At 35.5% G+C, this 13423-nt stretch overlaps 1 protein-coding gene across 1 annotated transcript in view; it reads right to left on the minus strand.

Annotated features, from left to right (window-relative positions):
• Nucleotides 1-13423, minus strand: part of RXFP1 (relaxin family peptide receptor 1) — a 45929-nt gene that overhangs the window by 14049 nt on the left and 18457 nt on the right. Inside the window, exons 3-5 of the mRNA XM_054295827.1 lie at nucleotides 2951-3055; nucleotides 2047-2152; nucleotides 717-788 (exon numbers count right to left, since the gene is read on the minus strand). Of these exons, the coding sequence (XP_054151802.1) occupies nucleotides 717-788; nucleotides 2047-2152; nucleotides 2951-3055 (283 nt within the window). The remainder of the gene's footprint in view (nucleotides 1-716; nucleotides 789-2046; nucleotides 2153-2950; nucleotides 3056-13423) is intronic.

A 13423-nucleotide genomic window follows, 5' to 3' on the forward strand; every position in this document is an offset into this window, starting at 1 on the left:
ATTTATTTATTTTAGTGAAAACTTACCTTTCAGGAATTTAAGGGACATAATGGGACTTAACTTTCAGAACACAAGATGGTGCTGCAGTGTAGCACAGTTCCCATGAAAGAACACTTCGAATAGGTTACATGGAAGCCCTACTCCAGACTTCTGCATTTATTTTTGATTTCACTATTTCTATATAAAGGAAACTTTTTGAAGGCTATGATTTTTGAACGGTATGTATGTTACACACTGGAAAACATAACACAGTATTATATTGCCATAATAATTTGACTTTTTGGGCATTATCAAATCAATACCAGACATAATTAGGAGTGAAACCATGTGCCATGGGAATGAACTTTCCATGATAATGGGAAGTTTGAGTTTCCAAATTTTTTGCCAGAATAAATCAATCAACTTACTTTAATTCGATTTGGCATATTTATTATAAATGTAGCATCCTTCTGACAAAATTAAAATTCACTATTTTTCTGGTATAAACCAGTCTATAAACATAAACCATTGAATAGGCAGAAATTGTGGCCTTACAAAAAGGGAGATGTCAAATCAAGGTACTTGAGCCAAACAGGGTACACATGAGGTACCAAAGGGTAAGACAAACCAGACTTTTGGTGCTTAAATGTTAAGGTCCATGTGTGTACGTATGGAGGAAGAAAAGGATGAATGTTTAAGACACTAGATAGGTATTTTATGTTATAGCACTCCCTTACAGATTTTTGAGATCTTGGTATTTCTTGAAAACATCAGCAGAAAGTTTCCTCAGCAGATTCCTCTGAAGAGACCTGTAGGAATGAATGCATACAGTAAAACTGTTGTCCCAGGTTCCTACAGCACTTTTGTTATTTAATAAGGGCAGCTCTCACTCTGCCAAACAACAAAAGCAACATGAAACCATCTGAACATGCTACTTATGTTTTTCTGTATGCTTGTATCTATTTAAAACAGTAAGAAAAATACATTATAATAATAACAAAAAAATCCATGTCCCCAGGAAAAACTGGCAAAATAATAGTTAAATCTAAGAATGAAAAAGATTTGAATACAAACAACAGATTTATTTCAAACCTCAAGTGTATACAGAGTGTATTTCCCAGTTCATATATCCCTATGTCCCATCTCCACTGGAGACACTCAAGTGTCCTGTCAAGAACAAAATTCCTATAGAATGTGGTTTGATTAGAAGGGAATTTAGCCTGAAAGCCAGCTGAACTCTGCTGTTTCTACAGCCAGAACTGGGTCAGTATTTTTGAACTCTTTTTCGACCCTGAGCCAGAAGCCAGTTTAAATAGATGTTTGACATTCCACATCAGTTTTTGTTATGAATGGTTGCAGTGTTTGAAGGTGGACCTGACAAGGAGAACTTGAACATAGGCTGGTACCAAAAGGAAAGATCCGTGACCTGGATCCGTGGGGGAGCTCCTCAGGTAAGGACATGGGATGCTGCTCCCTGCTCACCACACCTAAACTGCTTCTCAAACAGCAATGTGCAAATCAAGGGCACATCAGCTGTATTCTGATCTCTTATAAAAGAGTTTGGCTTAGACATACATATCTGCATGATGAGTCAGACCAATTAAATCCTTTTAAATAACAGCATATTCAGAAACATCAAATGAGATCTAAATAGATTTGCTCCAGCAGGGAGTTCCACCAAGTTCAAGGTTATTGACTTTATTGACAGGAACACAGACTAGGAATATTGGCATGATCATAGAAAAAGAAACGGGTTCTAAGCATTTTGTCTTAAAAGGAAGCATTTCTTTTGTAGATTTTCCTTTATCCTGAAATTGTTTGTAGTTGAAGTCACTGTTGCAAACATGAAATGATCAGTTCACAGAGTTTTTTGGTTCCTTAGTTTCTTTTCTCCCCTTTTGTTTAAAGAAAATCTGTACTTAAAATATTAAGGTACTTGTCAACAGAGAGGCACAGTGCTTCCCAAGCATCAGCTGATGATAATTATGAGGCTGTAGTTGTGAAAAAGTTGTAGGATTGACAGTCAAACCTGAACAGAGCAAGAGAACAAGTGACTTCCCTACTTACAATATAGTTATGTTTGCAGAGACGGATGGGACAGCACGTAGTTTGGCAGCATCACAGAAAACCTCCAGGCCCTGGCAGGTGCACTCTGCTGGCACATCTCCAGCCACTGCAGGAGAGCAAGAACATGGTCAGGGCAAAGGGTGGCATGTGAGATGTGATGGCATGTGGAGAAAAGAAATATGGTACAAAGAACAACAAACACAAAGACAGACATAGCAGGCTCTTTTAAACACAATTAAGGCACGTGTTTTTTACAAAATTGATTTAGACTTTGGAGGAATCTAACAATAAATATAAAGGGACACAAAAAATATATTACTGTGTGAACGAGCTTGTAAAAGCTCTTGAACCTTAGGCATGATATACAGGAATCTGGAATACAATTTTTTCAACAATTCTTTAAATTATTCAGCAATCTTATTGCTAGAAGGAACACAATTTCCATGGGTGAAAATAGACCAAAAATGGGTCAGGAAGTGTTTGCTCATCATAGTAGACAGAAGAATCAAAAAGTCTGTGCAAAGAGCTGTGTAAATGGAGGAGATTTGCAAATTTCACTTGATGTACAAAGAAATGAACTGGGAGCAATGTTGCCTTCATTTCACTCTGAAATATATCTGCCAGTTCTATGGTCTCTCCAGCAGTATCAGCATATTTAGATAAACATTTATATTGTCCTCCTAATTGGCATATGTTAATTAAAATATGTTTGACACTTTTCTTGCAGAAAATGAATCATCCTTAATGGAACTGCAATTAGCTTCAAATTAGCATTTGTTCATTTGAGATATTATGCTGTTTAACTAAAAATGAAACAGCACTAATTTTCCTGCTAAGAATATATTTGCTCTGTATTTCTTTCTAGGAATCATCAGTAATAAAATAATATCTGTAATTTACTTACAGCACTCAGGTGTCTTTGTCTGAAATGCATACAGAGACTTCAGTTTATTGTATTTGTCCTTTGTATAATGTTTATCAAATTGCAGAGACCATCCATTGTTGTCCTCTAATAAAAAAAACAAACAAAGAAACACACCATAAACAGACCACAAACAGAAGATATCAAAATATAAATGGAAGGTAGAAATGTCTTCACTTAATGTAATTGCATCAATTTTTGTCTAATTAATACAGGTCTTAATTCCAGAGAGTTTCACACACCATTAGATAACTTTATACAGCTGCTTAATCTTACATGTCAAATGATATGAGCTGTATAGAAGTAACAGCTTATTATACCTTCAATAACATTTGCTGTGACAGTCACACTGAAAAAACATAGTTGTGACTTCAGAAATATTTATTTATGTAGGAGCCTAAAAATGAGAGAGAACAATATTTTCATACTTCCTTAAACATGCAGGTTTGCCACTTTGTCCAGGAAAGTTGAAATGATTACTATGACCCTGACTAGTTTGTACAGAAAGGCTTCTGCACTATCACAGCCTATAATTTCTTTCCTGAAAATCTAGAAGAAGGCCAAAGGAGCACTGCTTTTCAGGAGAAGGAGGGACTTGGTGTAACACATTCAAGTCAGAATGTTCATGTTAGGCTTAATATGCATCTTAAACAAAGCATGATTCCATATTACCCCTTTGGTCACTGTGCACAGGTGTACTGGAACTGAGTAGTTTATGGCTGTAAGAGAAAAATTTAGGAGCAAACCTTTTAGTTCCTTTCAAAGAATGGGCATTTCAAGATATAGTGGTGCTAGAAATAGCTACAGATCTGTTAGTTACTTGTTTCTTGGAAATCTACTGTGTATCTGAGACCTGTAAATTGACTGATCAGGTAGCTACTTTCCAAACAGGCTGGAAAGGGAACTTGCCTTTAAAAGCTGTGATTGGATTTTAGTTTTCTTACTTTGAGTCTGACTTTAGTTTTCTTAATTTGAGTCTGTCTTCTCTTCAGCTTTTAAAGCATCTCCTTTGATGAACACACAGCAGTAGCAGAAATGCTCCTTGGGATGGCACTCACTAGCTGGTGAGCCAAAGCATCCATGACAATTGAAAGCAGCACACTTTAAGGGTATCTACTGCAAAACAACATTTCTATGAGAACACTTAGGATGGCTCTGCTTTGCTAGTAATTAGAGTCTTAGATTCACCTTTATGATGTATTGGTAATTGTCTTTACCCCTGCAATTTCACAGGTTAATAGTTTAGTTATACTTAAATACAATTCCTCATGGACATTTCTCTATAAATCTTTATATTTAACTAAGCATTATTATAATATATATAGGCTTCAAAATAGGCAGGGAGAAATAAAAAATATTTACTTCCTTGCAAATTTTCCCACTCTGAAATGGCTTCTCATTTTTCATGCCACATTACAACTCAGTTGTTGTTTTCTCAGACAGGCAGGGAAACGACCTTGAAAGCATCTCCTGACACCTGCCTACAGATGAAGCTGGTTTTGAGAGATGCTTACCTCTTTGCTGTCTAGGCTGAAAAGGTGTGCTATAGGTACTGATTAATGATAATATGCAACATTTAGTAACTTCAGGCAAAATAGCTTTCATCTAGTTATTTGTTTGTTACACATAAATTAAAAAGATGAAAGATTCAAAGCAAACATAAGTGCCTGTCCTCAGGAATTGCTCCAGTGAGAGAAAAGACAGACCTGATAAGACATTTAAGAACATTTTATTAACTTCCTCAAGAGCGCCTTGCATCCATTAGCAGTTTTGCCATTCTAGATCATTAAGCTAATATTCAGAAGCAGCCTAATGCATTTTGGACAAAATGAAAGGTATTGGCCAACCTGCTCCTGCCTGCTTTAAATGCTCAAAAGAAGATCAGTTTTAGGACTGCCTGCATTCATTGATGAAGTGATGAGAATAGATCCTTTGTCAAGTGGCAAGTGCATCAAAACCTACTGCCCTGTAGATGGAACCATAACGAGGTTTTCTCTACCACTGTTCCTGAATATTTAACTGGAGCACATCCATTGACTTTCATTTGTATGACTGGACTCAGCAATATGTGAGAATTCAACTTACACAGAGAAAGTAGGATTTTTTTTTGGGAAAAACGTTTAAAAATGAGATTATTCTTGAAGTATAAATTATACCAAATGAATGCTTTGCAATCAGGGATATAGTATGAAAGTACTCTTGGATTTTCTAATTCATTATTATGTTCATAGAAAGTGGATATATGAGATTTTATTCCACATTTTTGTACTTTTAAAATGCCTTGTTATGTGACAAGAGGTGACCATCACTGCATTTCACATCTGCAGAGAAAAAGGATGAGAAGTGCCTCCCACACTAACAGGAATGATGGAGCAGATTGCTACAAAAGGGAAGTTCCTCAGCATTTTTGAGGAAGTCTAGAGGCAGCTGTGTATTTTTGGGTGGACATAAAAAAGAAGGGGAAAGACTCACAGAGAAGATGGATTATTTTGTACTAGAATCATTCCATCTGTTTGGTGTTTCCAGTGAGTTCATTTTAAATGATGGGCTTTTCTTATGGCACGCATTCTACTAGAAATAAAAAGACATATCTGAATATAATAAAACAAGTTACTAAACATCCCTTGACCTTCAGAAATATATGCTTTGGGCCAAACTTTGTGCCCAAACATGAGAAAATCTCTATTTTATTCAAGTTGTTTTGTCAAATCCTGAAAGAATGTATTGTGCAAATAACTATGTTTAGTATGACCATTTGGTGAAACACTTAGTGGCAGAACTGTAAATCACTTTTTGGTCCTTTAGAGTTTAGATGAAGGTTTGTGGCCTGTTTTTACCTCTTTCGAGGTGAGATTCTCCAAACACTTGAAGAAATGACTGGTAATAGTACTGGTCTTGAAATCCCAAATCTATCATCTGAGGCAGCACAGCTCAGATGAGAAATTACTTTTACCCTGAGCCAGTTCTAAAATACATTATGTTGGCTGTGGTTCTGTTAAAAAAAAGAGAGATCTGAGAAAATAAAGCATAATCAAATCTTTCTCTACATGGGATATCTGAAATTAGTGGTGGCAAACTGGATTTATCTGACTGGAGATTAATATGCTCTTTCTTACTGAAAGTTTCCAATTACCACTTCTGATGGGAATGAGAAAGAGCATGTTAATCCTGACAAACTACAGATTTGAGTAATCATTTCAGTGTCAGATCCAAGAAAGTATCATCTTTTCTCAATTAAAGACATATCTCTTACTTAGTATGGAGTTTATGATGAGGATGCTATCTATATGACTTCCCCCTTCTCTCAGCCATGTCATCATGGGTATTATACAGAGAAATGCTATCAGCTAAAAGCATAAACACTCTAAAGAGACACTGTGTCACCCTTTGAGTTTGCTGTTGGTGGTCATAACCTTTGGACATATTTCTTTTTGTCAGTTGTTCAAATAAACTTTTTCTCGCTGCAAAGAACTATTTCAGGATTTTCACAAAAGTATCTTTTGGTACAAGGAAGACCCATGCCCTTCAGACAAAAAGCATTTCCTTTAAAAATATTTACCAATTAAGGAATATAATTGCCCTTTCCCACAGTGTTGAGTCATCCTGATACAGCCTCATAACTTACAGCAAGACCAAAACCACACAGAGATTTCACAAAATCAAGAGCTGTGGTGCCTGAAGGGAGGGCAAAGCTGGGATGGAATTTCACTGTCTCAGTTTAAGTATCCAAGCAGAAAAAATTAAGAGCTTAGAGCTGGACACCTTATGAGTCAATTCAAAGGTAAATTACCCCAGAGCAATCTGCATGTCCCTGCACACATACTGTGTCCTCTACCTGCTGATTGACTGAAATCACATTTAGCTTGTCTGCTTATATGTGACAATGCAACCATAGTAAACCAGACAGTAAACACATTAATTTGCATAAGGTTTACAGTTCTCTGGATGAACTAGATTACATACTTAATAATAAAAAGTTTTTTTATGATTTTAGGGCAACTTAATTAAGCTAGTGCAACTTTTAGGAAAACAGGCAGGTTAAAATTTCCAGAAGATGAAAATCTTCTCAATGTTTAATCTTTATTCCTGTGAAACATGTGCATAGTTTTCTAGTTTTATAACAATACTTTTAATCTATATAAATTTTTATGATTTTATATTCCTTTTTTCTTGAACTGTATTACATTTTTGAAATTAAAATAATGTAACAGCATGAATACATCTATAGAACTTTTAGTTGCTTAAAAGTTCCTTTGACAGTAAGCCACTACAGTGGAGACCAGGAGAGACATAAGTCTAATGAAATGCAAGTTCCTCTTAATTACCAACAATATTTGAAAATCACAGTAGCAAAACTGATTAAAAACCCTCAAAATTTCAGCAAAGCTATTCCGTGTGCTGATACTTGCACATCAGAGTAAAACTTATTGTTTTGGTGCCATATACCGTGGATGGATGGCAATGATAATAAAATTTGGCCATTACAAAAAATTTCCATGTGAAGCTTGAAAATTCCATGTTTTCCCAGGTATTTGATACATTTTGAGTATACTATTGACTGTCAAATATTTCCTTTATGCTTCACAAACAGAATTTATTATCTAGGCTCAAAACTGAGTAGTACCTCATACATTCAAGTCCTGGTATTTTAAGTATGATGGGGAAAATGCCATGCCAGGAAAACACCAGAACAACTATAACATTATTCATTACTAGTATTAATTTGAGATATAAAAACATCAAGGTCTTCTGCCATGTGCTGAGACAAAAATGAAATTTCTCATCCCTTATGGGCAATCTTGTAATATTAAAACATATATCTTTTGTATAGATGTTTTGAAATACCCCATAGAAATTTAGATTTCTGCAATGGAAATCTAGATGATGATTAATTGAACCTACAGAACTGGAATAATTCTGTGTACAATTACAGACCTTCAAAGAAGCACATACAAATCAGCATTACACTATACAGGTTGTTAGTATGTTTATCCTTTTGAGTTTTTATTGGTCCCTTTTAAAAAAAGAGCTGCTCTGTAGTAACTTATTTCTTCAGGCAAGCCAGTCACCTGGTGACTGTGTGGCACACAGTAACAGATGAGGTCTGTGTTTTTAGAGGCAAATAGGTGCAAGACTTCAAACAGCCACTCCCTGCCCCAGTTCTTTAGGAAACCTCTGTGTGTGATGAACGTCTAAAAGTGAATTTACAGCTGGGGAGCGGAACGCAGTCCTTTGTTCAGGGAACTCTTGGGGCTGAGAGCAACACAATAGTAAATACATTTAGCCAGCAAAAAACTCCTCTGGAGTCAGAAACAAATTAAATCTGCATGCCTATTCTTGCTTCACTAGACTGGAAAAACGTGGCTATGACACTGTGATTAAAAAACAAATGCAGACACACTGCAACCATTGCCTAGCTGCCAAAAACACAGTTTTACAGAACTATCAGCAAAATTGTCCAGAAGCCAAATTTTTAACCACTGAGGAAATTTGTGCTCTCAAAATAACTCAGGCTACTTTGTTCCATTAACTGCTCTACATAATTAAAGATACTGCTCACAAAAAGGATAGAATTAAACACTAGTGCATTTTTTTCTTCCATTCTCCCTTTTATTATTGCTTTTATGTAAAGAGTAGCCAAATGTGTAATAATAATTGCTGTTTTATAATGCCCCATTCATGGCAGAACAGTCTGGTTTGCAGAGGGGCAAGGGATTAGGGCCAATATGTGTGATTTTTATTTTGAAAATAATAAGAATGCTGGTGCTTGCATTTTTTAAAATTCTTACATCAAAATACTTTTTACTCTAAGTAGGACTTATACCTGTATTACTTGCACATAAGGACTTCCTCTAGAGATTTACTAATAATAAATGAAGAGCCTGTATTAACAACCAGTTCTGAGACGAAGCATAAGAGCTATGCACTAGTGTGTAGGACAGTAACACTAATTTTAAAAGAAGAATAAACTGTACTTCCTCAATCAATTAATTTTGAGATAAAAAGGATTGAGGCCTTTATTCATGGAATCTATATATCACAGCCTGCATGGGAAGAGACTGTATATTATACCTGTATAATATAATAATCTATATTATAATAATACAGATTATAATCTATATTATAATAATGATATATATGTATAATAATATATAAAGGCATATAATAATATACCTATATTATTTCTGTGACAGGTTGCACAACCTAGATTTCTTCATCTAAAGGAAAAAACCCCACTGCTAGCACAGTGCTTCCAATCTTTCCCAGATGTATTGAGGAAGGCTTGTATATGAGTAACAAAGACTGGGTTTTCCATACATATGAGCATTTTATTAGTTTCCTAATTTAGGTAAGTTATGATTCTTTGCTCACTGAAGACAGTGGGAATCTCTCTGTTGATTTTAGTGGAGGCAGTCCAGGCCTGTTCTCCCTGGGCTTGGCTTTGCTTTATCGGCCAGGTGTTGTGACTGAAGATATCACATCAGTCATACTGTTTGCATCTTAAATTAGAACAGAACATAACAAATCAAATAACTGTATAGATTTAAACTGCATGTTTGTGTGCTACCAAACCCTAATGGAAGCTAGGAAAAAAACTTTTAAAACTGAAAGTAGGATTATTTATAAAGGAATGAGTCCAGCCTTACTTTACATACAAGGGATTTTCAGAACCTGTAGCTACGGGATGCTGACACACAGTATTGGTTATATTGGTGACAGAGCAATAGGGATTAATCTCAATCTTCCAGACATATAAAATATGTTTTCAAATTGACCAGGTAGGATGTAAAGTCCAGAGGAAAGCCCAGTACCTTTTGAACTCTGATTTTGTTTCTATATTTTCCCCAAACTAAATTTGACAGTTCATGGGTAGTTTTGAAACAAGAAACTGGAGGTAACGTTTACTGCAATTTACTGGGAGGCTTCTCCCCCCAAACTGACATCATATTACCAGCACAGCTAATTTACCGTTCTGATGATCAAATTGTGCTGATCACCAAGCAGAATATATGGAATATGAGAAAAAATATTGCAACAAATTTCTTAGAAAATCAGGCAGGAAAAACATCTATTCAGTCTTTCATTGGTTCAAAATTTACCTGCATTTAGAATTTTTGCATACTAATTTTTAATTAGTATGTTATGACTACAAAATAGCAACTGACCCAGTGTTGTATCCAGCAGAGATAATTACACAAAAGTTGTTTGATTGAGAACTTTGCTCTTTTATCACTGAAGTCAATAGTAGGACAATTTTAGTCAGGGAAAGCTGACTCTTATCTAGGAAAAAAACATCAGAGAATTAAAAAAAAAAAAAGAAAAAAGTGTAAGATTTAAAATTTAAATATTTAATTAGGAGCATATGAAAGAACTTTTTTGTGTCTAAAGCTATTCTAGATATTTTGAAAACAGAAATATCCATGGATCATTACTGGCAGTGTTAGCTGTCTTCTTCCAAATGCATGGAGTACATCTATGTATGATCAACTTTTCTTTTTTTTCCCAATATGTTGTGTGTCAAGATTGTTCATCAAAAGAAACACACATCTTGTAATGAGAAAAAACACATAGGCTCACTGCAAATCTGCATCGTAAGTATGGTTGTTCTGTTATTTTTGCTTTGCATTAATCAACTGTTACTTTTATCTATTGTTAGCTTTGTTTTTGTTTCATCATTAAACACCACTGTGAAGGCAGAGATCTCAAAACTCTTCTTTCCATGAATTTGTATTTGGGAATACATACCTAGCATGTTTAAAATGCCCCTGGACATCACAGAGTTTGCCTAGAGATTGTTTAGACTGCATTAACAGTCATATTGCAGCAGTAGTGTCTTCAGTGTGAGAAATATTTGTTACTTATTTTAGGAACAATTTCCATGTCAACACTGCCATGGCATGATGTGAGCAGAATTTGCGATTATGCCTATTTATCCTTGCTCAGGTTTAAAAAGCAATGCAGTCAACAGAACTTCTAACCCCCATCTATAAATGCCAAGTAGCTACAGATTCAAACCTCCCAGCTGTAAATAAATGGGAAAAGCTCTTCCCTGTAAAATCAGGCTGAAGCCATTATGTTTGAAATCAAAGATACTAGGTCTAAACAATATCTGCTCTGCTTTGCCAACTTCATCTTTAAACAAGCTTGGGTGCAGAAGGATGCTGAAATTGCTATCTCTTTTTTCCCTACACATTTTGAATTTTGCAAATAGATGCAAAAATAACTCCAAGTGAAACATGATAGAGGCTAAATTGCCTCACAATGCCCTCAGCCTAATTAAGAACTCAGTACTTCAGCAAGGATGAGCATGGAACAGGACAGCAGAGTAAAATTTACTGCTCTCTTGAGCCTATAAAAGGAAATTCCTCAAAACCATAAGCTTTATGACAAATTACAAAACTTTAAACTATTTTTATTTAAAAATACTATTTTTATGACAGATCTGCTGAGATGCTTGCTTCCTCTTGGTGGACTATGCTTTTGAGTTCAAAAGGTGAGATTACATTTTCCATGCACATTTAAGGTTATCCAGCCATAGTTCAAGCAGAGCCTCCCGTCACTGCAGGGATAAATTGCCAGCTGCCTCCTCTTATTGCAGTTTACTACATTGCCTCAAGCTCTTCCCCATTAGGGTATAGCACACAGTATTTTATTGATTTTGGAAAGCATGCTAAGTGGCAAAGGCATGAATTTTCAAAGATGAGTGGCTTCACTCTAGTGTGAAATATCAGCTATAATTCATTCCTTTCCAGAAGTGGAAGAAATGCTGAAGAAGAGCTAGGATATCCACACCCTGAGGTTAAGCACTAACACAGCACTCTGAGTCTGTTCCCAACTCTACCTTTGATCCTAATTTAAGATTTTCAGTACTCTGGACCTTATTTTTATGTTTACTACTTGGAAGTGGAAAGGAGGGTGGAAGTGAAAGAGGAAGCAGAATTGAAAAGGGCACCACAAAGCCAATCTTTGTGTGCCTAAACTGGATAATGAGCAGTGATCACAGCACATTTGAAAACACGTCTCAGTGTGGATTTGGTTTGGTTTGAAATATTCATAATCAGGTTTTGCTGTTACCAGGCACACAGTGCCTGAAATGAGATTAATACTGCAAATAATCTCAGAGACTACAGCAACAATTTCTTACAACAATAATTTCTTACAAATATAATCTTACAAAGATTACAACTATAATTTCCTTATAGAAATAAAATGGGAATAAGACAAATTTGTTGACTAAAAGAAGAAAGGAACCACTACAAGATAGTTGGAGTGAAACATCTAAGGACATATTTTGCGTTGTGTTTCCATGCTATATAGCTGCTTTTACTATAGACTTAAGATAGTGTTTTACCATTACTGTTAGTAATGGTACACTTGGTTGTAGTAATGGAAACACTTGGTTTACCTAGCTTTGTTTGAAATATATGTACTAAAAAAGCAAAAAAGGGGGGTATTTTTGAACTGCTTTGAGGGTCTTCATAGATTTTTTTTGCCTCCCACACTTGTTGGGTTGAATCCTGTAGACTGATCACCTCAAAGTTCCTCACATTGATGCAAAAGTGCTCAGGAATTGAGAAGCTGAGTTATTTAATTAGAATAACTCATACATAAGATTAAAATTTCTATGGCACTGAATGAAACAATTACTACACTGGCATAATTTAATTTTTAATTTATTTTCTGTAACCAAGAGCAATGACTTTAACTGAAAACTAGTTGTAAATTAAAAAAAAATTGGGGAGACGAGCCAGATATAACTGCTGCCATGAGGCAGGCATCCTGAAGAGATCCTAGGAATGGCAGGGGAAGAAGAAAAGACATCTGGTTTCTCTGTCTCAGGAACATTGAGGCCTCTTTTCTTGTATTTTAAACAAGATGAATAATCAAAACCAGAGTTACCCCACAAAGATCTCCCCACTTCCTATGTGTGGAGTCTGCAGAAAATCTCCTCAGAACATTCCCTATACTCAGACAAGGAGGTGACTCTTTAACTGTACAACAAAGTATGACTGCAATATCAATTTCTGAGAAAACATTGCTGCTGTATATTTCACTAAAGCATTTCTAAATGAGAAGAGGAGGTCAAGATATGAGAAAAACATGAGCAGCATAGTTTTTCCCTGTAGATCCATACAATGACTCTTCATCTTTTGTAATTTAGGTTTTCAAAAATCAAGGCTAGCTCATTCTTGAATTACAATACACAGAAGAGGATTCAATATCACAGCTGAATTGTTTTGTATGTTCATTTCTATAGAAGAACACCAAGGTATTACTAAGGACTTTTTCATTCATTGCTTCAGGGTTCAGCATTAAATCACTTCTTGCAGCACTCTCCCTGCTCACTGACAACCCATGTTCCTTCTAATTGAATTTTTGAAATTGGTTATTCATAATCCAAGAATACCTCAGTTCTGTGTTAGTAATAAGATGAGATGCAAAGAGCTCTTTGAT

This window comes from Melozone crissalis, unplaced genomic scaffold (genome assembly GCF_028551555.1).
Source record: "Melozone crissalis strain CALT ecotype California unplaced genomic scaffold, PUWL_Pcris_2 ptg000006l_1, whole genome shotgun sequence".
Lineage (NCBI taxonomy): Eukaryota > Metazoa > Chordata > Aves > Passeriformes > Passerellidae > Melozone > Melozone crissalis.